The sequence below is a fragment of the Ambystoma mexicanum genome, chromosome 7p (assembly GCF_040938575.1).
Source record: "Ambystoma mexicanum isolate Mex_15411 chromosome 7p, UKY_AmexF1_1, whole genome shotgun sequence".
NCBI lineage: Eukaryota > Metazoa > Chordata > Amphibia > Caudata > Ambystomatidae > Ambystoma > Ambystoma mexicanum.
Genome location: NC_090939.1, coordinates 806,006,585 through 806,032,197, shown reverse-complemented (window position 1 = coordinate 806,032,197; position 25,613 = coordinate 806,006,585). Strand labels below are relative to the sequence as shown.

The window sequence follows — 25,613 nt, the reverse complement described above, 5'->3', positions numbered from 1 at the left end:
GATGCTGAGCCAAAAATAAAACCTCCATGGGCTCAATGCCTGCACAGCCCGACCTATGTGGGAGATAGATGGTCGTCCGAGTCTGGCTCATCCTGGAAAGGAGGACGTGGCACAGTAGCCTGGCCACGTCTAGCTGCAGCTTGCCCCTCGTCGGCAGCAAGTCTGCCGGACGGGTGAGTCTGGTTCTGTGTGGCGATGTGACGTAGGTCTGCATGCAGAACCTCACGTGATACACGTGCTTCCTCTTGCAAGGTAGCACGTGTAACACAGAGTTCCTCCTGCAAGGCCTGGCTGGACAACCGCTGCACCTCCCTGCAAGCCTGTAGCTCAGCCGAGATGGTACGCTCAAGCTGTGCAAACCTCTCCTCTGCCTGCTGCCTCTGGGACATCATAAGGACACCCAGAGTGGATCTGAGGGAAGCATACTCCTCCCTCAGGGCATCCATGTGCGCCTCTGCGTGAGCAGCAATTGCTTGACGCAGAGACGACATTTCAGCCTGGCGTGCCCTGTCTGAGGCCGCCATGCCCAGCCTGAGCGAGCGGGCCGTGGACCGTGCCGCTTGCTGCTGGAGTAGCACCTGCCTAGCAGGGGGGAGCACAGATCGGGCCACACGCTCCATGCTCTCAGCGATGTTCTCCATTGCTGCCCCCTGCCGTTCTGAATTGGCAGTCATGTCTTGCTCCCACTCAGTATACTGCGGTTGCGCGCGGCGACCGCGTTGCTGGGCTTGACCCCTGCGGGACCCAAGGACCGGGGGTCCTCGCTGTGTTGGCACCGCCCGCGGCTGCACGACTACATGCCCCCGTCGAAGTGATGTCTCAGGCACATCAGTGACTGGTGTGGAGGGTGACCCTGCGTCCCGATCCACCACGGGTGGAGGAACCAAGACTGCCTGATCCCTCAGTGCAGGTGTCGCAGACAGAGGAGTGTCCACATCAGAATCACTCACCCCTGACACATGGACTTGATGCTCATCCAACTCAACATGGACGTCAGAGTCGTCATCAAGGCTGGACTCATAGGCAGCCAGAGACAAGATGGACTGTAGTACTTGGGGGTTTTCGTGGCCTACCACCCCACGACCCCCACTAGTGCCGGGTTGATGTAGCGGTACCAACCCTGTGTCTGGCATGACAACACCATCCTCCGCCTCCATTGCGTCATCACCTGAAAAATAGAGAGAAAAAAGGTCACTACACATGTCAGAAGCACACAACACACACACACACCGACAGCAAACGCATCAGGCAGACATGTGACACACAACATGTAACCTGCCATGCATGCTGGGTCAACTTTGAATTGCTTCTGTGATCAGACCTGTTGAAAGGTGGCAGTTTCCATGGAAGTGGGTCTATGCAGTGCAGAAAATGTGTACGCCACTCAATACCTACATGTACAAGGACTCCATGGTGTGTGCCAGGAAATGTGAAGGCAGTGCAATGTCAAATTCAGACATCACGTGCATTGTGCATTCAATGTGTACCATATGTAGAAGCCAAGCACCCCTCCACCCCAGTACCAAAGCAGGGATGCCTAGCATGGTATCAAAAGGCTGACCATACACCTGTGACAGGCAGTGTTGACTGGCATCAACAGCTGAATGTGATTCAAGTGACAACACTGCAAATGATGCAGGGACAGTAAGCAGGACACATGATGAAAACTCTGGATTCCGCCCATGTGTGAAGAAGACACAACAACAGTTGGACAGAGTCATTGGCCATTGAACAGGCTGCGGCCTGTGAGCCACACAGATTCCAGACCCTAAACATGTGTGCAAAGCAGGACTGAGCCACAGTTGACATGGGAAGGCTGATGAGATGGCAGGCAATGTATGTAACCAAGGACTTGTATTACAGTGATCATCCTGTCAAGGACACATAGGGGCATGCGTGCAATGCATATGGAGCATGAATGGGCACTCATGTCCCTGCGGGACATCTGACCTATGCACAGTACAAGTGAGATACCCTGCATCAAGTACTAAGGCTGTACCACACGGCATATGTTTGGCAGATTCTACGCTGGAAGTTAGCATCTACACAGGACGCATTAACAAGAAAGTACACATTGGCAAGATTGAAGAACACCAGTGCAAAGGTGGAACTGGGGTGCAGAGTGGCGGAGGAGGGGCAAGGGAGCATGCCTACATGGAGTCCCCGCATGCAGGCAGAGGAGGCATGCATGACGGAAGCATGCAATAACTTACACATCAGAACCATGTACACGTCACATGTAGCGGCAATCATGCACAACACATCCCACAAGTGAAACACACACGTCCTCAACAAACACGCATCAACACTCACTGGACTGGGCATCAAAGTCCAGCATCTCTCCCACTCCTTCGACCAATTCAGGTGGTATGAACTCCGCAACGAGTGCCTCATGCGGAGTGAGCTCTTCCTCCTCTGGTGCAGGCCCACCGCCAGTCACCAGAGTCAAGTTGTAATTAGAGGCACGCTTAGCCTTAGTGCTGCGTTTGATGTCATTCCAACGCTTTTTGCACTCTTGCGCTGTGCGCACCTCATGGCCGAATGAACTGACATGTTCCGCAACATGCTTCCAGTGGGTGTGATGTTGGGCAGCCGTAGTCTGACTATTGGCACCCACTAGCATGTCACGGCTGTGGCCCCGCACGTAGTCCACGAGGAAGTCCAGTTCCTGCTTACAGAAAGGCTTCTTCCTCGACGTGCAGGAGGTCGTGGCTGTGTGTGGGGTCCCAGCCTGTGCTGCAGGTGCAACCTTCCTCCTCTTGGACTGTGGCGCAGACCCTGGCTGGCTAATGCCGCCCTGACGAGTATGACCAGTGGGTTTGGTGGATTGAGCCAAGGGAGTGGCAGGTGGAGGGTAGACCAAAGGCCTGACTTGTGTCAGTGGCAGCTGGGTGCCCACTAATGGACCCTGCGCAGCAACACCAGCTGTGGCAGGGTCATTGACCGCAACGGTCCTGGTTGGCAGACTCACAACCGGGGTGCTGTTGGGTGCATCTGCCCCTGCACTTGCCAACACCCGGCTGTTCCGGGCAGCAGATGACATGACTGCCCCAGGGACACGTGTCTTGGTCTGAGCAGCCCGGCCTGCCCCTATGGTTTCCCCCCTGGCCTGTTGGAGATCTACCAAGGGCTCGTCAAGTGCCAACGCAGCCTGCACTGGCAGACCCCGAGCCTGGGTGGCGGTGTCCACAGCTGCACCTGCAGCTACCACTACCCTTCGGCCCGTGGCAGTCGATGGAACGGACTGCCGGGTCACACGGGCACCAGTGCCAGATGCAGAAGCTGCATCCCCCGGAACCACAGGGGGTGGTGGCATGACTGCACCGACACATGGCACAACATTGTGCTCAAGTGGCGCACCCCTGCCTCTTCCCCCTCTGTGGCCGCCCTGGACACCCTGGAGTCCCCCTACTCCCTGGTCACCACGGCCACGTCCCCGACCACGCCTGCCACGAGGAGGACGCCCAGCTGAGGCGCCCCTCACCTTTGGTGCCCTCCCAACCATGGCACAGATGTAGTAGTGCTGGCACAGATGGAGTGGTGCCAATGGGAGGTGTACACCACAATTGACCTGGGCAATTGGGGTGAAGGGGGTGGGAAGCAAGATGTTAACAGCCCCCCTGCACCTGCAAGGCTGTATGTGACCCCGGTGATGTGGTGACGGGTCACGCAACACTCAGGCACCCCAAAACTGCAGTAAAACCATGCACGCAACCCTGCAGCCTACGTGCGTGGATTCAACCTCCCGCAGTACGCGGTGGCACCCAGTAACACGAATAACGCGTACGCGTGGGACACGCAGGCTACTATGACATCGAAAATGGGTGCGATACACAGGGGCACCCGCAGTGGGAAAAAGAGCGTGTGCGACTCACCGTCTGACTAGCGCGATGCAGAAAAACACGCGTAGCCAATACCCCCACCAAAAGAAGAGGTACGTCCTTGATAGCTGTGAAGTTGTGAAGGCGTGCGAAACAACAGGAAGCAGCAACACACGTCGGTCTCCACGAAAGGCACGTACAGCGAACTGCTGGGCCCGCTCACCTTTAGCCCGTGCTGAGTGAAACGCACGCGCGCGTCACGTCACTTACGCGCATGGGCCCTTTCCTCGTATTACACGCGGACGTGCAGTTTTTCACCCGCGCTGAAATGCCCATGCACGCCTGTGCGCGTCACGTCACAGGGGCGCTTGCGCTTCAGGGGCCTTCTGTCCAATGAAATTGCGAATGCGTGCAGACGCGCTTACGCGCTAAGGGCCTTTCCTCGAATTACACGCTGACATGCCGAATTTTCACGTGCCAAATCACTCCGTATCAAGCTGGCCACGTGTAAGCACACGGAAGACCACGCTCCTGCCCAGAAGGCCGAACTACTGCCCCCCAGAGCCCCGAGCACGCTCCCACCTGCCATCTGCTGCTGCCTGACTGCCTGCTGCCCACATGCCCTGCCATTTGCTGCCTGCACATCAGCCAGGGGTGCTGTTGCTGTGACCACCCCTGCTGGAACCGAAGACTCCCGACTGGGATTCCATCGCTCCACAGCCCAGCCCCAGGACCCAGTTGCCCACCCACTCCTGCCTCTGGGGTTGTCATGTCGGGCACTGCAACATCTGGCACCACTGACAACCCCTGGCCAGAGAGGCAGAGGGGCACCAGCTTCAGTGCCACCGAAGTTGGTGTCCTGGTGGAGCAAGTCCTGGGGCAGTATGATGCACTAGGAAGGACGGACTCGGATCTGGACTGACATCGTGACTGCCATCAACGCGGAGGGGGTGGCAGTCCGCGACTTCCAACATGTCAAGAAGCGCTGAGAGGACTTCAGGTCCAGGACCCTGAACAAGGCCCGGCGCCTCTTGAAGGCAGCGGATGCCAAGGGGCGCCGGGGCCACTTGTCGGAAGATCAGATGAGGGTCCTGGAATGCATATCCCCAGCGCTCCATGTCCAGGTTCTTGAGAGGCAGACCCGTCTGGAGTCGAGCGGTAGGTGTACATGCATCCTGATTGTGAGCTGTGCGTGTGGTGATGTTTCAGTAGTGTGCAGGTTGCACATCTGTTTGTATGGGGTCGAGTATGGGTGGAGGTGTACAGGGCCGTGGTGCTAACACATGCGAGGGCTGGAATGTGTGAGACATGGATGGTGCTTGTGTGTGTAGGCTTGCATGCCAAATGCAGTTGTGTGGGCACACATGTTTGGCTGAATGTGTATGTAAGTAGACATGTCTGTGATGCCACGCATGTATGTTGTTTTCAGCTGCATGTATCAGCACTGTGTACATGTGCATTTGTGTGTATTTGACAAGGGTGCAACAGTGATGCAACATGGATGCATGTGACAGCCGGATGTGGAAGCCTGATTGGCAGAGGTGTACACATGCATGCAAGTGTGGTGGTGTGTGTACATGTGTGGTACACTTCCTGTGTTGCATGTGATGTCTGGCTCAGCTTTGCCTGCTCATGCTGTTGTATGGGTATGGATGGTGCTGGCAGTTGCGATATGGCTGTGGTATGGCTCGGCTCATGTGTGGGAGTTGAAATGACATATGTGTTGGGGATTGTGATGGCATGTCTGAGGTTTGCCAATGCCACTCATGTACAACTGTCATGTGTGTATGTGTCCATTGTACAGTGCCCTGATGCCTGTGTTTCATTTCTCCCTGTCTGCAGTGTCAACTGATGAAGAGGGCGGAGAAGGTGCTGTGGAGCACAGCGGCGGGGATCCCACCGCCAGCCGGAGACGCAAGGCCCGGCTCCCCTCCCATGTTGTCATCTCGTCGGGGAGTGAGGAGTCCGGTGCCGCGTCCCAGGCCGCAGCTGCCGGGGGGAGGTCCAAGAGGCGGAGGTTGGAGTTGGACTCCTTGGCAGCAGGCAGCACAGGCCGCCGTGGAGGTGCCTGTGTGCAATCCTGTCCCTGATCCTGTCCCTGCATCATCTTGCACCAGCAGGGATGCCTACGTCCAGACCCGTTTTCAGGCAGGGGATGAGCAAACGACAACTGGCCTTCCTCTGCCTGCGGACGTGGCTATCCGGGTCCGGGTTGAGCCTCTCCTGACTGGTGTGGCGTTGCGTCAACGGGCCATGCGAGGTGACCTGCAATCTTTTCATGAGGAGACTACATGTCATCTCGAATGGCTCGTTGACCACGTCAGCCTGCTGGGACAGGTCACCCAGACGGATTCCTCCGTTTGATGGGGCTTGCTACGACCCCCTCCTCAACTGAACCCCCTACGCGCCAGTCGTCCTCCGTGCCATCTTCCCACCCATCAGTCACCTGGGTGCCCTGTGGAGCTGCCTCTGACGGTGCAGCCAGGCTGGTGGAGGAGGCATCCCTGCCACAGTCGGGAGTCGGACGTCCAGCAGGGGTGGCCACATCAACGACTGCACCCTAGCCGGCGGAGGATGTGCAGGCAGCAGGAGGCAGTGCACGGGCAGAGGCACAGCAGCAGCAGCAACGTGGTGGGAGCCATAAATGCTCGGGGCCTTCAACATCGGAGGGGCAGGCATCGGCCGGAGGGCAGGAGGACCCAGGACAGAGAGTGTCTTCCGTGTGGCAGCGGTTGGGCCACGACATAGATGCAGAGCGGCAGCGGGCGGAAGAGGCACGGCTCACAATGGTCAGGGCGGAGAACTCCATGCGGAGGGCCCTGAGGCGGGCCGAGTGCCTCGAGGCAATCCGCAGGGGGTTGGAGGTGGACACGTCGACAGCCCTGCGGACCCTCGGGGCCATGGAGGAGGACCGCCTCCGGGACATTGAGCAGGAGTTCGATGATGCCCTGGCCCACGACATCCAAAAGTGAGCCGTCAGACTAGCCCGCTGCCCTTGTACATAGTTATGTAGGTAGTGTTAGGTTTCCTTTTTTTTAAAATTTATTTTGGACCTTTTGGACATTGGCCACATTTTTGTATATAGTTTATTTTATTAGTTAGTGTAGTTAGATAGGTTTCATTTCTTTTGTTGGGATAATGGACCCTGGCTTGTTCGTCTGTACATAGTTCACTGTTGGATTGTATTTTTCTTTCCGAATTTACCCATGGAGCAATGGCTTTCAATTATTATTTCCCATTGGATTTTCTTTTGTGGACAGTGACTTTGGACACCATTACTTTGGATTATGATTTTTGGTTTTGCTTTTTTTCACGGACATGCTTCTTTTCATTTTTGTACATTCCCATTTCTGTTTCTTAATTTTTTATTCTATTTATGTTCCCTTTAATACATTTTTTTTTATCGAACTTCAATGTGTAGTATCTCATTGGTTTCATGCATATCATGATATGGGTTTTGAGATTCACTGACACCCATTGGGTGTATGTGAGGGAAATGTGTTTGTTTTGAAACTTGCAATTGGTGTTCTGTCATGTAATTGCCAATTATGAGTGGGTGGATGCAATACTCGGGTGGGTGTTTTGCATTTGGAGGCTGACCATAGGGACCAGGGATCTAGATTGTGATGACATGTTGGCTGGGGAACATGAGTTGGGGCCTGCTAGCAGGTGCCCCACAGTGCTGGGGGGGTGGGGGTAGTGGGGAACATGTGTTGAACATGGGTGGGGGCCTGCTGGCAGGTGCCCCACAGTGCTGGGGGGTGGGGGGGTGGGGACATGGGTGGGGGCCTGCTGGCAGGTGCCCCACAGTGCTGGGGGTTGGGGGTGGTGGGAGACATGGGTGGGGGCCTGGTGGAGGGTGACCCTGCACTGCTGCCGGATGGGGGTGGTGGGGAACATGAGTTGGACATGGGTGGGGGCCTGGTGGAGGGTGACCCTGCACTGCTGGGGGGTGGGGGTGGTGGGAGACATGGGTGGGGGCCTGCTCGCAGGTGCCCCACGGTGCTGGGGGGTGGGGGTGGTGGGGAACATGAGTTGGACATGGGTGGAGGCCTGCTGGCAGGTGCCCCACAGTGCTGGGGGGTGGGGGTGGTGGGGAACATGAGTTGGACATGGGTGGGGGCCTGCTGGCAGGTGCCTCACAGTGCTGGGGGGTGGGGGTGGTGGGGACATGGGTGGGGGCCTGCTGGCAGGTGCCCCACAGTGCTGGGGGTGGGGGTGGTGGGGAACATGAGTTGGACATGGGTGGGTGCCTGCTGGCAGGTGCCCCACAGTGCTGGGGGGTGGGGGTGGTGGGAGACATGGGTGGGGGCCTGGTGGAGGGTGCCCCTGCACTGCTGGGGGATGGGGGTGGTGGGAGACATGGGTGGGGGCCTGCTGGCAGGTGCCCCACAGTGCTGGGGGGGTGGGGGTGGTGGGGAACATGAGTTGGACATGGGTGGGGGGCTGCTGGCAGGTGCCCCACAGTGCTGGGGGGGGTGGGGGTGGTGGGAGACATGGGTGGGGGCCTGGTGGAGGGTGACCCTGCACTGCTGGGGTGTGGGGGTGGTGGGAGACATGGGTGGGGGCCTGTTGGAGGGTGACCCTGCACTGCTGGGGGATGGGGGTGGTGGGAGACATGGGTGGGGGCCTGGTGGAGGGTGCCCCTGGTGGCTGGGGGTGCAAGGGGACATGCGTTGGTGGGCAGTAGTGCAAGTTGACATGTGGGTTGGCTGGGGGCATGGCCATGGTGGATGGGGTGCCTGCATGACATGTGCAGGGTAGGCCCCTGTGGTGTGAGCCACCTGCAGGGGCCATGGAGGGTGTAGAGGGAACACCTGGGAGGACCCACACGTGCAATTCACGTGTGGTGCTCCCCGCGCACCCCTGTAATACACGTACCCTGATGGAATCGCGTGTGGAACTTCAAGCGCACCCCTGTGATACACGTACCCTGCTGAAATCGCGTGTGGAACTTCCCGCGCACCCCGAAATACACGTAGCCAGGACATTCGCGTGTGGAACTTCCCGCGCACCCCTGGAATGCACGTACCCTGCTGATATCACGTGTGGAACTTCCCGCGCACCCCTGGAATACACTTACCCTGCTGAATTCGCGTGTGTGACTTCCCACGCACCCCTGGAATACACGTACCCTGCTGATATCGCGTGTGAAACTTCCCGCTCACCCCGAAATACACGTAGCCAGGACATTCGCGTATGGAACTTCCCGCGCACCCCTGGAATGCACGTACCCTGCTGATATCGCGTGTGAAACTTCCCACGCACCCCGAAATACACGTAGCCAGGACATTCGCATGTGGAACTTCCCGCGCACCCCTGGAATACACGTACCCTGCTGATATCGCATGTGAAACTTCCCGTGCACCCCGAAATACACGTAGCCAGGACATTCGCGTGTGGAACTTCCCGCGCACCCCTGGAATACACGTACCCTGCTGATATCGTGCGTGAAACTTCCCGCGCAACCCGAAATACACGTAGCCAGGACATTCGCGTGTGGAACTTCCCGCGCACCCCTGAAATGCACGTACCCAGCTGAAATGATGTGAGGTACTTCCCGCGCACCCCAGTGATACACGTAGCCCGCTTGCCGTGCTGGTACAGGGTTAGTGCAGCCCTTTGCGTTGGATTGGGGATTTTGATGGCTTTTCCCTGCGCAAGAGGCGTTCTTGGGGGCGTAACTGGCGCTGCTGCAGGGTCGCTGCGCCACTGTGCGCCACGGCTGGTTTTGGTGGCTGGTATCCATGAATACGCTGTGCGCGGAAATGGGTTTTGGCGCACGCAGCTGGCGCAGGGATTCGCACGCGCACAGTGTGCGCCAGCCGCGTGCGCCACTTGTGCACTGGATTCTATGAATTAAGTAACTACATAATACTAATGCTTCTATATTACAATGCAAATGGTACCAAAAACAACTGCAAGCTGACTGAATGCACACATCGTCAAGTGTCACTTGGTAAGAAAACCTTCACAACAATAGGTATAATCTACCACGCAGGAGCCACAACTGATAGTAGCATTACTCTAAAGCAGAGATTACGAGCAAATCTTACAAACACGTATTTAATCTTCTTAAAGCCAAAATTTTATAACTAATGTGTACGTCAACATTAACAAAAATTCAATTAAAAGACTATAAACAGTTAGAATACACCAACAGGTATCTAACTGCCCAAGATTGTATAACAACCACACAGATAAATGAATACCATTGATTTGTAACAAATAATACACAGTCCAAATACGCCAACAAGGATCTAACTATTTAAAATATCTGAAACAAGCCAACATACAGAACATTAATCAGAAACAACAAGTGAACACTCAAAGGAAACAAAGAAATAGTTTGTAGCATAGCAAGGAAAGGTTTTTTTTAATCCGACAAGGATTTTTTTCCCCCTGACCAAATGATTTGAAAAACAAACACAGAAACTTATCAACATGCACAGTCTACTGGTTTGTAAACTAAATATGAGGGTAAAAAAAAAAGCTAAAATGTCTATTGTACAATGTAATAAGTCTTTATAAAATACAAACACTAACATGCTCTTTTCTTTTATCACAGAAATTGAAAAAGAATATTTTCTCCAAGTACTAAAGTCATGTAAGAAATGTATCGAATCTCAACAAATTAAACAGTAAGTATAAATTCACACATTTCATACATATTCAAATCTATACGTCTGATCTATGGCTTTAATATGGTGCAGTGGCTGTGGCAGGGCCTAGAGTCTTGGATGTATAACCTACGGCCTACACCCTGCGGCCATGCAACCAAGACTGTAGGTCCTACCCACAACCACTGCAGCATATCAAAACCGTGGTGGCTTATAACTTCATTGCTTATAACTTTGGTCTTGGGTGCATGACTCTAGGTCGTGCACACAACCACCGTACCACACCCATGCTGACTTATAACTTCAGTGCTTATAACTTCAGTCTTGGGTGCATGGCCTTTGGCCTTTGGCCATGCACTCAAGACTCTAGGTCCTGGCCACAACCACTGCAGCATATCACACCCATTGTGGCTTATAGCTGCATTACTTACAACTTTGGTCTTGGGCGCATGCACCGAAGACTCTAGGTCCTGGACACAACCAGTGCAGTATATGAAATCCATGTTAGCTTATAACTTCAGGGCTAATAACTTTGGTCTTGGGTGCTTGGCCTTTGGCCATGCACCCAACTTCACTGCTTATAACTGCACTGCTTATAACTTTGGTCTTGTGTTCATGGCCTTCGGCCATGCACCCAAGACTCGAGGCGCTGGCCACAACCACCTGATAGATATTCAATTCTATGGCTGTATCTATGGATGTGTTATGCTGCGGTGGTTGTGGCCAGGGCCTAGAGTCTTGGGTATATGGCCTACGGCCATGCACCCAAGACTCTAGGCCCTGGCCACAACTACTGCAGCATATCAGAACCATGGTGGCTTATAACTCATTATCAAACCCAAAGGGGTGGGAACCTCCTAATTCACTGGCACCTAGAGGTAGAACAATCTCATAGAACAAAAATGGTACCAGGAAAAGCAAGATAGGCAAGTGAGAACAGGACAGATAATGAATATTAAATCATTATTATTATTTTATTCTGATTTATATATAAAAGAATATAGAAATAGCTGAACATTTTTAATATTTAAGTCCATAAAACACATCCTAATATCAGGCACTCATGCACGCATTCATACAATTAAGCATCCTAAAACATAATTTTAAGATCTTGGACAAATTCCAATTCATTTCTGTTGTATTTATAACAGTTGAGAAAGAGAGCCGGACATCAACACAGGGAGGTTCTTTTGAAAACAGATCAAAAAGAAAGAAAGTTGGGTGATGACCAATTGGTTTGTGCCCTTATATTTAATACACAACATAATAAAATTTTAAAAAATCATATCGAAACACTGGCACTTACTTCAAATGGGAAAGCAGATTCATGCAGAAACAATGCGGTTGTGTTGGAAAACGCTGCGTTTTTTCTTTCCGAGTTTCTCAGGCTCCTCCGAGCCGGAGGAGCCTGAGAAACTTGAAAAGAAAAACCGCAGCGTTTTCCAACACAATAACGTTGTATTTATGTTTGCGGTCGCTTCAAAAGCGACCGCAAACTTAAATACAACGTTTTTAAAGCTGCGGTTTTATTTCTAAGTTTTCCGGGCTCCTCCAGCCCGGAAAACTTAGAAAAAAAACGCAGCTAGTGCTTATTTAAAAAAATAAAATAAATAGCACTTACCGAGATTCAGCTGCAGCTTTCCTGCTCTGGTCTCCGGTCCCCGTCCTCCGCCTACAGCACTAATGAAGGGAAAGCCACCCAGCGGTAGCTTTTGTTTACTACAGCTGGCTGGCTTTTCCTTCATTAGTGCCGCAAAAGCAAAAGCCAGCACAGGAGGGCCTCCATTTCACAAAATGGATGCGCCCATGTGCTTGCTTTTGCGAATTTTGAGCTTGAATAGCTCAAAATTTTACATAGGAAGTTTTAAAAAAGAGAATGCTAGTATTTTTTTTTTTTATGTTGCCTATCTATTTTTTAAATAAAAATGTTTACTAGACCATCCCTTTGATACAGGAACCTAATCATACATACACATAGGCAATGGCTGCAGCATGCACCACAGAACTACAATATTTTTAATCTGGTAATTTTGGATAATAAATAATGAATGCTACCTTATCAGAGTTTTTAGTAATGCTAAACATAGACTAAATAGCTAAAAATTCAAGACTTATTACACACTTGTGTTAGTACACACAATACATATGAAGACCCAGAAGCGTACAAATCAGAGGCACACACAGGGAAAGTAAGGGAGAAAGAAACAACATAACAGATAAAATGCCTACAACATTAAAGTTCATTTTCATGGACACACATTGATTGTGTATTTGAGGCCTGCTTGTTACCCCATGTATCTGCATCGTCAGCTGAGACCAAACCCAATGAAATTACTTTAAGAACATACAACAAGGTTAAAATGTCCATATTCTGACTGTCAGTAAACAAAAACACCTGACCTAGATATGTCAGTGAACAAAAACAAGTGGCCTAGATATGTTATGTCATCAGTGATGTCATCAATGACATTTGTGATGTCATTTTTGTGGTCCTGAGTGTTAGTCTTAGCAGTACACAGTGATAGCGCGCATTATGGTTGTTTATCTTACCATAACTGGTGAATTTCTTTTTTTGTTTTGGTTTTAGTTGTAACCATAATGTCCCTTTAACAACGTTTTTTACTGAATATGTATTCAGTGATTTATTTTTGTTAATGGGACATAATGGTTAAGTTGCACTAATAAAACCTGTGAAATTCACTGAAAAAACTTTGTTAAAGGGACGTTATGGTTACAAATAAAAGCCAAATCCCATATTCAATTATTTATATGGTGGAGAGGAGTGGCGGAAAGCAACTTACATTTCTGCCACCGTGCTTCCTCTCTGCCATACAAATGCTTCATCATTTGTGCCGGCATGGATTTTCATGTCGGGGCAAATGTTGGAGTCACTATGGGGTCCGCCTGCTTTATTAAAAACAGGCATTTCCCATGGGGATCCTTTGTAAAAGTTGACTGCCATGCTCGCAGCGTTTAAAATTGAAATTAAATGCTACCCCTACATGCAAGCATGTCAGACAGCATTTCATTTCAATTGTGAGCACTCCCTTCCATGAGAGCATTGGAAGCAGCGCCCACAATTAAAAGAGAATGCTGGCTGGCATGCAAGGCATGCAATCACGCCAGCCATTGTATACTAACTTTGCAAAGTGGAGTGCAAAAGTGCATCGCATAAGGCAGCGTATGCAGGTGTGTGCCGCCTTTTGCCCTGCACATTTGCATCCTCATGTGCAAATGGCAAAAAAGTGTCCAACGGGAGCTGTCTACCTTAAAGTGACAGTGTGCTGTCGTCAAATTATGTTAATTAGCAAAATGAGCTCCTCAGTGTCTTGCCTGTTAACCATAAATTGGATGTCCTTGCAACATCTCCCCAAAGGGGCTGATATTTGGAAATTCATCTTAGCAAATACTATAATAAAATGTAATAAAACAGTGGATGATAAATACACAGAGGGGAAGTGCTTTTGCTGTGTTTGTTTTAATTTTTTGTTACACAAATGCAACACACACTTAGAACCCAGGGAACAGAAACATATCTTAAAATCACACCAAACAGCAAGATACCATACAAAGGACCAACAACAAACAGATAGCACTCCCCTAAACTCCCCAAAAGTCTTCTCGAAACTCTCCAAGATCACCAATTACCCTTTAAGTGTGAGTCCGCCCTTTGTAACACATTCCAAAACAGGGTAGCACAACCCACAAAGGTACAGTAAGTAAGCTGTGCGTATCTATTGGAACAAACTCCTGACTTGCTGCATGCTCTCGACAAATCATGTGAGAGGATCCTGCTTGACTAGAGAAACCCAACAAATAGACCCATTCTCTTTTCAAGATAATGACGGATCTTCTCTAAAAGATATGTTCACTACCACATGTGCATTGGTAAGAAGTTTATCTTGGCCTAGTGAAGAGGTGCTCTTAATTTTTCTTTAGGAGTATCAGTGATATGAGAAAATAAATATATCAGCCACAGGTTACTCACCAAGACAACAGGTCTCATATTGGAACAAATAGAGCATCATGTTTTGGATGATATTTTAAAGGTACTGTTTAATATATTTCACTATGAACATCTGAATGGCATGGTGTATACACTCACATCAGCAAAGGTGACGTTAGCCTAATTATTAAAAGACATACCTTATACCACATTATCTTGATGTTACGATGTTCGTAGTATTTGTCTATTTCACATTGGATATTAAAACCAGTTCCTCTTGTGGCAGGTAAACTGTGTCTGCAAAGGGCACTGAAACAGGTGTTCTTATTTTTTTCGAGTACCTTAAAAAACAGTCCTGGGGAAGTCACATTCCTGTTGAAGTAAAGAAACAATAAATATACACTATTAAAATATGTATAAGGACATTCTAAGTAAGCAACACATTGCTTTGTTTCTGTGTAGATGTGCTTGTCTGAATCTTACCTTTTAACCATTGCATTCCCTTTCCAATATGGTTTATGAATATGTAATTTTGGCAGAAAAAAATCGATAATCAAACTATTTAAAAAATGTTTACGTGTACAATAGTCTTTGAAACGATAATAGATTTAGATATGCTCAGCCATATATTTGTAATTTACCTGAAACCTGTAGGCACGTTTAAAAATATAGGAGCCTATTCACAAAGTCACAATGCGTAATTCTCACTTGAAATGGAATATGACTTGTGCCAAATCGAGTAATACCTGATGAAACGTGGGTCCCAAACCTGCTGGGCCTAGAGACCTATAGCTACATCGCATTGATTAGGAATCCGTACATTAAAACGAAAAAAGTAATGAATGGGTGATTTGACCGAATTTCGGTCGTCCGAAAATTACATGCAACCGAAAATGTTGGTGGTATTACAGTGAACAAGGGCAGCGAGGGCTGCGGGGGGTGTCCCCGGCACCCTTGTTCAATGTACTATCAGTGAGGACACCACAACCGTCGTGATAACATTTTTAAAAAAGAAAAGAGGACACTGCAGCGCCGGTTCCCACCCACGCAAGTGAAGGGAACCGGCGTTGCAAATAGATGCAGGACAGGGCAGCACACATGGAGGTGTGCTGCCCACAGGTAAGTGGATGGGGGGCAAAGGGATAGACCGAAATGTCCAGAGTAGAGAAAAACAAAAGTTATTTTCTGTAAAATAACTTTAGTTTTTTCCTTCTTCGGACATTTCGCATTTCCATGTGGTCTTTCCCCCTTCTGTAATGGCTTGGCAGGCTGATGAATGATCGTCTGGAGGGTTACCCATAGCAACTGGCAGAGGTTTAAGAGTAATTCTAAAACTTCCAGCCATCACCTTTTTTGTTTTGCTGTATTTGTTGGCTTTTAGCACGTGCCAAAGACCATGGGAGTGCATGTGAATCCACTGGTTTCATGTCAGAATAGAGAAAGACATGCTTGTGTTCAACCAAACGGTTTTGCAATTGTAGTGGGAAAGCAGTGAAGTAACCTATATCCCATTGTGTGTCTCCTCTCCCCCTGCAAACATGAGGAAAACCCCTTTGATTGGAGAGACATGCGTTAAAACAGCTGTTGATGTGCGTGTTGTTTTACATTCTTGGGGAATCAGAAAAGACCCCCTATGTGCACCCGCTCAGCAGGACCCCAGCAACTCTCATTTCATTTCTGTAGCGCGTATACAGAGTGCAATGCTATTTGTTAAAGGGTACCAATCTAAGCAGGGAGGAAAGCTGGTTAAGAGAGTTTTATTAGACGAACCTGGGCACCATGAATTTATTGGCACAGACATGGAGGAGGCAATGGAAATGAGAATGTACGGTATTTGCAAAAACCTCTGTTAAAGAAGCAATCTCATGTAAAATACTGCAGTTACAAAACGCATTTATAATCGTGTAGAAGACCGTTTCTCTGGAGCCTCTGAATACAGACCCCTCACTATTACCACTTTAGTTACTAACAAAAGCTTTTCTCGTGGCAAGTTGAGTAAATCCCATTAAGCAAAGGCCAAACTAAAAAGGAAAAAGGTCTCATTACGAGTACAGCGGTAAGGAATTAACTCTACATTTACCATTCTGCCAAATTTCAACAGAAACTGGCACTAATTATGTCGGTGGACTTAGAATAAAAAATGAAAGACCACCAAAAATCTGTGGCAATTACACCCAGAAATAGATGCAGTAACTGTTAAATCCAGTAACCTCCAACATGATATCTAAGAGACATACCTTCCCCAAGCACACAGCCCAGGACCAATTGAGCTACAGGACTCCTACTGAACTGCAGAGGATAGCACAACAGCAGCACCAACATAACCCACAATGGCCACGGTGGATGTGGCATGCAGCAAGGAGGCTGTCCATTCTTGAGTTAGACCATCTCCCTGGGCATCGAGAGATGCACAGACAATAACATTTTATCAACTACACCAGAGAACCATAGCAGACCTCCACAATCTCATCCAGTCTGACCTTGAGAATGTGATCAATATACGAACAGCCATAGCAGCACTTCCCAAGCTGGTATCTGTACTGCATTTCTGTACCAAGGGCACATAGCAGCGGACCACTGCCATGCTGCATGGCATTTTGCAAACAACTTTTCCCAAAGTGCTGATGCAAGCACTTGATGCACTAAAGAAGGATGTGCATTATCACATCTCTCTGTGCACCACCCCTGTGGCAATGCATGCCACGGAAGGCCAAATTGTATAACACTGACGACTTCCCTGATGTAATAGCAGCTTTGGGAATGCCCTTATTTGGTCTTGGTGGCACCCATACATCGGATATGTGCGTTGCAATAGGAAACGGTACCATTCTATGAAAGTACAACTGACATGCAATGCAGACCTCACTGGGAATCACTGTGGTGCCCATTTCCCTGGTTCAACATATGACTCCCTGCCAAAACACAATGGCACCCTGCCAGCATACATGGACACCCACACTTGGATCTTGGATATGTACCTACAAAGCTCCATGTGTATGTGAATCTGTTGGGGGGAAAGTGGGGGGAGGGGTGAATGTGTCAACGATACACCATGCACATGTAGCAAGAACTTTCCTGGACCTTGATCCACATGGCCTCGTGAATACACCATGCCATGCCCCCATCCACATTTAAACAGTCAAGCACTTAGGATGAATGGACCACCTGTGCCAGAATGCATTGGGCAGAAAACGGAAATTGCTTTCTCTTGATCGAATGCTCTCCGCCACTCATACAAGATGAAAGCCCAAGGCGGTTACCAATGGAAGCACAGAGGAAATCACTCCCACACGCCTAAACGTACACAACTGTATGGAGACATGCAATATGCCAATGGAACACACTGGCATAGGCACATCCAATTCAGCACAATGAACAATAAAACACCTCACAGGCTGTAATATGCCATGAACCATGTGGGGTGTGCAGTTTTCTAAAATACGTTTACGGAATCATAGCTGGTGGACAGATATCTGCTTGACGAATGTTTAAGCCATGCCTCCGGCCAAAGTATTTGCCCAAATGGCCATTGGAAGCCTAACAAGTCCTCATTTTAGTGTCCAATGAGAACGTATGTTTAGTACTACTCAGGCTATTGTGTCTGACTGAAGTAGGTGTCTCTTCAAGTCTCATATAGAACAACTGACATTTATTCAAATGAACCAGCACCACTTCCCGGTAGATCGTTGGAAGACATCTCTGTCTCAACCCCAGCAACAAGACAGTGGGCACGCATAGCAGGATAGTGTGTTGCTCAGTACGTCTCATGCATATCTAAGAGAAGTTAGAAGATGGGTCGTAGTATTGAGTTTGACAATGATAGCAGTGGCAGAACTTGTATTACTACTTGAGTGAAAACCCCATGAGGATATATTGCCATATTTCCTAGCTCTTTCATGAAGCACAGGCATTTTTTATTTTTTTTATTTACTAGTTTGTAATTGCCGAAGCGATTTTCACAAGATTTCAACTCAGAAGAAAACATTTAAAAAAGCATGAGAATCGTAACAGTTTGAGTTTCAGATTTCAGCGGAGCAATTTTTACTTTCGTCTGTTGTTCGCCTAGCTCCATCAAGTGGGTTGTTTTGGGGGCGTTTGCGCAAAAATGGCGAAAATTTGATCCAAAATATTTACTGCGGTGATGGCCCAGGAAGTTCTTTCACCTCCTATCAGACGCGACCACCGTAGAACTTCTTCAGCGACGTATGGTTTAGCCAAATGATGAGACAAGTAGGGTGTTCGAAAGCAGTGAGTTCCAGGGCAAGATAATAACAGATGACAAATTGATTCAAGTTCTGAAGGTGATTCACAGAAACAGCAGTTGTTAGTGGTCCAAGCCCCTCTAATCTTCAGTATCTCGTTTGATGGTAAAAGGTTTAGACGTGCCCTTAGCAGAATAGATCTTTGCTTTTTAGTGGGATGTCTTTTGAGAAAGGGTTGAATAACGTTTAGCTTATGTGCTGTAGGTGGTAAATGTGCTGTCAGTTTATAGGTGAGTGCTTTCTCTAGAGTTAAAATCCAGTCGAGTTCATCGTCTTTATTTTGTTTTTGTAGGATTTTGTAGGAGCTCTTCAACTGAACTGCCGCACATATCCAAGTTCTCTTTGCAATATCTTTCCCATTGGTCCAACAGTTTGCATTTTCCAACGCTCATCTCTGACCTCAGCATAGAGAAGATCAGAGGGCTCGATGGGTCAATGGTTTTTCGGTACAGCATGATGCTGTTTCTGGCCACGATTGCCGCAAGTGAGGTAAGCGACAGTTCTTGCCTAATCAAAACCATGGGTGTTGATCTGGGGAGATTTAATACTGATCGCCAGAAAAGGCACTCTAACGTGAGCCAGATCTGTTTTGGGAGAAACAACAGGGCCTCTGATCCGTGTGTGACAGATAAAATCACTTTAGCTCGATTGAATTTCATAATCGGGGGCAGAGAGAGGCGGTCGTACTTCTTGTTGAGAATTTTGGCTTGAGAAATTAGGTTCTGTGTTTTATTATGGAGGTGAGATTGCATTGAGTTTTCCTTTTTTGTGCTTTCCACCACCACACCTACGTATTTAAATTCCAAGACCTGTTCAATGCTGTCGCCTTCAAGATACCATTTTTCGTTTCCTTTTTTTCCTTCTCTCTCTGAGCCTTTTCTAAGACCAAGATCTTTGTTTTAAATTTGTTTAATTCGAGGTCGTTTTCCGCAGTGTACTTCGACAAGGAGTCCAGCTGCCGTTGAAGACCAATTACTGTCTGGTCCAGTTGGATCAGATTGTCTGCATATAATATGTGAGGCACCTTATCGTGGCCAATTTTTGGAGGAAAGGATCTAGTCTGGGCGTTCACTTCTTCATAGTCTCCAAAATAGGCCAGGAAAAGGGCCAGAGCCAAAGGGCAACCCTGCTTTACTCCTCACGTTGTGGTTGTCACTGAAGAAAGCCACATTTTTTCAGATGAGCATGAATGGTGGTATCTGTGTGGAGGGCTTTTAACGGACCTTTGATCTCCTCGGGACAATTCCACACGGCCAGCTTGAGCCTGAGTTTGGACCTGTTAACAAGGTCGAAGGCCTGCGTTAGGTTTATAAACGCCAAATAGACCCTTGGGCTACCTTCGAAAACTTTGGCCTTGAGGGCACTGAGGAGCATGATGTTAATTGTTAATACTTGTGCCGGTTACTTTCTTAAATCCTGATTGAAGTGGATCTGCACAGGGAGCGTCTTTCGACCAGAGTTTAAATGTTTTTAATAACAAGCTGTCGTAGACTTTTCCAATTACATCAAGGAGAGCCACTGGGCGAAAATTTCAGGGATCGTTCTTGCAGCTCTTTTTGTAGATCGGAACGATCACTGACGTCGTCCATGATGCAGGAATTTTTCTTAATTTTGAGCATCTTTCAAATATTAGGTTTAGCAAATTGGACCATTCAATGGGTGAACTTTTTAGGTCCACATTTGTAATACCGTCCGGCCCTGGTGCTCTTGAGTTTTTCAGGTTAACTAAGCACCTTCTGACGTCTTCGGTGTCATGAAGATCCACCCATGACGAGGAATAGTTGGGTAATGTTGTTTCAAAAGCCGACATGGGGGCTTCAAACAACTTTGAATAGAATATTACCCAGCTTGGCTCTGAGATTCCATTTGTTAGTAGTTCGTCTGTGGTGTTGCCCAATGGTCTGATTAATTTCCAGAAGTCTTGCGAGTTTGCTTCAGTTATGCATTTTAGCATTCCGGCAGAATCCTGTTGGGAAAGGATCAGGCGGTAGGATCTCAGCCAGGACTTATTGCTCCATACTGTCTCTTTTGCGCTAGACCTGTTATGGGCAGTGTTCACTCGTGAGGCAAGCCTTTTGGCTTTCTGGACTTCGTTGCAAATAGATGAGTATGGATTTTCTGGGCTTTCCTTTTTTTCTTCGTCCTGTTAGCTGTTCCTCTGAATAGTTCAAGGAGAGGTATATAATGAACTTGCAATTCATTTTCCAAAGTTGTATATTTGTCTGTTATGGACTTGATGTTGATGGCAGACACACGCAGGTGATTTCCATTTCCAGTTGGCTCTACAGCTGTCTCAAAATGGGTATTAGCACTGGTGGATGAGGCCCACGTTATGTACAAGAGATTATAGTCACTTTGTGTTGTTCTTATGACATTTGCTTCAAGTAGATATGGTAAAAGTGATTGTGAAGTGAAGATGTAGTCAATGACGGAGTTTGAACACCCCCTTTCACATGTCGGCATTGAGATTGCATCCCCAAATATTGTGACTTGTTTAAGAGATATCTCAATGGCCCTCATTACGACCCTGGCGGAGATCGTGGTGCAATATGCACCATGGAGCACGGCGGAAAGCTGCCGATACCGCCATGGGGGTTGGCGGATTTACCGCCCCATTCCGACCTTGGCGGGGCGGTAAATCCCCATTCCCCATTTTACCCTTCCCCATTCCCATTTTTGCCCCATAGGGTATAATGGGAGTGGGGAAGGCGTTAATTACGCCACCGTAAAATACGGTGGCGTAATTAACAACAAGGTCCCGTAGCGCCATGGATTTCTCCGCCCGGAAAAACCAGGCGGAAAACGGCTCCATGGCGCTACGGGAACTCGTAGTAGGGCGGAAGGGTCCGCCGCGAATACCGCTGGCGTAAACCCACTCCGCCAGGGTCGTAATGAGGCCCAATGTCATTAAATTACACCATGATTTGCCTCGATTTTCTGCTTGGGTGTCTATTGCGACTAATGAGCCCGAGGTCACAGATGGGCAAGTCATATTTAGGTCACCACATATCAGTAAGTGCGCACTTTGGAAATCTGAAAAAGTTGAGTCAACTTTGGCTGTGACCAACTCCAGGAGTCCGTTTGAATCCCTTTCGGGTTCCAATAGATGTTTACAATCACCAGCTCTGACAAGCGCATTCTGCCCGTCGTTCTGTCTTTTTGAGACCAGGTCAGGAGTACTGTTAGAATAAATGGATTAACCAAAAGTATTTTCTCGATGTTCAAACCGCTTCCCATGCAAACAGCGATCAGCAAGCCAGAGGAAGGGCGACCCCTTTCCTCGACCATAGCAGGCGAGAATGCTGATTCAAACCCGTCCAGGGTCGATTTTTTCGTGAAGCCAAAGTTTTTGTAGGCAAAGAATATCGAAGCGGCCTAGGTCAATGGTGCCTGGTGAAGTCAAATGATGAAAGCCCCTTCTGTTCCAGCACCCCAAAGAAAGTGTTGAAGGTCTTTGAGCAATATGCTGGGAAGATGATGGCTATTTGTGGAGTCTTTCAGCAAGAATTCTCGGGAGCCAAGACCAAGAATGTTGTTTTGGTCATGTCGACTGTCTTCTTGATTACGCAACGGCCTTGATTCGAGGGCTGAAATGAGAGACGAACTGCCATTTGTCAGCGGGTCAGTTGGGTAGCAAGATAAATCGCGTTTTGTTGGAGAAAACGCAGTACTCCTTGATGTGGAGCCCTTCTGGCTCACTGCTCTGTGTGGCCCGATAGAGTTTCTTTGCTAAGGTTTGGGGAACTGCCCACCTCTTGGTTTGAGTTTCGTTGGTCCTTCGATAAGTTCTTGGTCTGGGCAATAACATGTTGAAGTTTATCATCAATTTTTAGAGAGATTAGGTCAAAATCTTGTTTGTAAAGTGTATCTGAAGCCCCAAATAACAAGTTATGAACCGTTTTTGAAGACGTGTATAGGTGGCATATCAGTTTTTTGTCTTCATGAGTAGGTTCCACATGTTTAAAGTCATCCGTTTTTATTGGTCTAAGTGAAGATCATCTGTGGAACAAAGTTAGAACTGTGCGTCTGTTCAGTACCATGTATTCAGTGTTTCCACAGCGTTGACGTAGCTTAAAGGTTGGCTCTCCTTTATCTCTTAAGCTATCGTTTCAGAGATGCGGGTGACTTTTAACAGGACTCCTCTGTATTCCCCTCTGTTGTTTATGTTTCTCTTGATTCAGAGGAGTCTGTTTTGTTGGTTGATCAGACTTGGATCTTTCTTCTCTGGACCGGTGGTTTAAGCTTGACTGATGATTTATTTGTTTGTGTCCAATGTCCAATGAGTGAGGTGCCGATATAGATGTCTTTTTGATGTCAGAAATGTTTTTAAATTAGTCGCTCAAGGACAGAAATCTTTGTGGGTCAACTTGAACCATCTGGCGCTTGTGTTAAAATGGGCTTGACAAATTGGCGTGAGCCCCCGTGGGCTGCTGTCCGGCAACTCATGGTGGATGGTGAGGTCCATCAGGAGGTCCTTCTGGGTCAGGAAGTCCTCAATTGTTTTTGGAGAAGAATGAGTATCCACGGCCCCCTTAACCAGATGAGTTGGATCATTGAGTTCTAGTGGTTTTGTTATGATCTGGGTGACTTTGCTTTGAGCTAGAATGACATCTATCGGGTTAGGGTGCTTAGGTTTTTTTGTGGTTGTTTTTATGGGCTCCGCAAGCCAAAGACAGGTTTGTTTTCTATTTTTTGTAGTTTTAGGTAGTGAAAATATACTGGCACTACGAATCTGAGGCCCGTGTGTCGTAGAAGGCTCCTGCGAGGTGGTCTGCTTCAGAGTTCTTTTTATAGTTTGATTGATTACAACTGATTTCATTTTCTGATGAGATATTTAAGGAGACTGCCGGATTTATGATTTTGTCAATTGAATCCACTATTTGCAGGGGTATAGGACCCCTAGATGTCTGTGGGCAAGACTCATCCTGCTTCCAGGTTAAAGCAGGATCTGCAGATTCTGTTTGAGTAATCATGTCCACTGTTTGCTTACAGCCTGCATGTGAAGGCTGTAGAGGAAGTTCAGTTGCTAAATGAAAGTGCTTTGTATGGTCGGAAATGACAGAGCCGTTATGTCGTCATTCCAGGGCGTTTATATAGCCCGCCAAATAAATTAATTTTGAATGCATCATTACAAAAATTGATGTATGGTCCTTGAGGGTGACGTTGATCGACCCGCATAGTTTGCAAAATGGTGCTAAGGCTAATGTGACCGAAGATATAATTGTGAAGATATCAGGTTTTTTGGCCGGTGTGTCTTTTTGGATGGGGTAAAAAAGGTTGCTCTGTCTTCTGTTTGAAGGATGATGAGGAGTCAAAGGTGTCGCAGGCAGTTTGTCTTGTGGAGCGGGTTGTGGGGCGCTTTTTCATATGACTTTTAGCGGCCAAGAGCCTTGTAGAGATGAGGGTTTGGGTCCATTGTAGAGCTTGGCTCCTTTGTAAAGGCTTTTTCCTGAGGTCTCTTAGGCGTTAGAATAAGCAGTCCCACTTGTGGTATGTGGGTTGATGAATTTGGATAGATGTGAGAAGATGCCAATGGTGGATCATCATTTGGAGTTGTTCCTTGGAATTTGCTCACTGCCGTGTGTGGAACCGGGGCTTGCACTGCCTGAGGAGTTTCTTTTTGGAGTTGATTTTTGATAGAGCTCTCTGATGCTCCCTCGATCGTAAGACTAGAAGGCCGGATGTGCATTGGAACTGAGGCTTCTAGGGTTTGTGAGGAAGCAGGGGAAGCCTGGCCAATCCGGTCGTGATCGAGATTCAGTCTTGGGCTTTTAGGAGTCGGAGTCTCCACTCCATTCATGTCATTTTCCACAAGTCAGGTTTTGGAGGAGGCCTGGGCGTCCAAAAAAGCCTCCAATAGGTCCACGTCTGAAACCTCGTCAAGGCTACACTGTTTCCACCTTGTATTTTTTGAGTTTTTTTAGAGAATTTTCCAATACAATAGATGCTGATGCTGTGGTCTGTACCACGTTTCTGGATGATCATTTTAATGTTTGTCTTGTATTTTGAGAATTAATGGTCTTTGCTTTGTTGTGTGGTTGTAAACTGGCCCTTGTGATTTCAGGCCAGAGCCAATGCTCTTTTGCTTCGCATGCTGTGGATTTGGTATGTTTGACTTCTTCCCCAATTGATGAGGTTGTTGGGGCAACTCAATGGTCTCCTAACTCAAGTCTATGTGCGAGTTTCCCTTGGGAGCTAGATCGGAGTCCAGGCAATGGGGGGAGACTTATTTGCAGGTGTTATTGTATGTATCAATGCTTTTACTGTCCTGAGAGCATTAACCCTATCATCATTTCATCATAAGTACTAGGTACATACACCTGTTATGCCATACTACCGTGGCATGCACTAAAGCAACACACACCTCGTCTTCACCATATCACCAACACTAGGCACTCACATGGGTAAAATGTTAATATCATAGCGTGCACTTTGGTAAGGCACACGTCATCATCACCCTGTCACCAACACAAAGCACACATACCCGTATGCTTCTAATCACTCAGAGTGCACACAAGCAATGCTTCCTGTTGCCAGTACAAGGCACACACCCCTGCATGCCCCCAATAGCTGAGCATGCTCTTAGGCAACACTCCCTATCACTAACACAAAGCACACATACTTGTATGCTCTCAATAACTCAACATGCTCTAAGGCAATGCTCCTCATCAGCAACACAAAACACAGACCTCTCCATGTTTCCATACATCTAGCGGCCCAATAACACACACTTGACTTCACCAACACACCATTTATTACCAGAGTGGCTACTCTGGTGACACCTCTAACACTGTTACATCACCAACCACAAGGTATGTATTTACACCATGCTCATATCATCTCGGTTTGTTCTGACAAACTACTCTAATATCAATATCAACCCATTCTGTGATATAGTATTCACCACATCACACACTGACACCATATCTCCAACATACAGCATTGTCAGAGCGACACATACATC

General features: G+C 48.1%; 1 protein-coding gene across 2 annotated transcripts in view; it reads right to left on the bottom strand.

Moving 5' to 3' along the window:
* The window catches only part of LOC138525566 (interleukin-18 receptor 1-like), a 574,775-nt gene that overhangs the window by 397,492 nt on the left and 151,670 nt on the right, over positions 1 to 25,613 (bottom strand). For both annotated transcript variants that reach the window (XM_069635601.1, XM_069635603.1), the window contains exon 3: positions 14,588 to 14,759. In XM_069635601.1, coding sequence (XP_069491702.1) covers positions 14,588 to 14,759 — 172 coding nt within the window. The remainder of the gene's footprint in view (positions 1 to 14,587; positions 14,760 to 25,613) is intronic.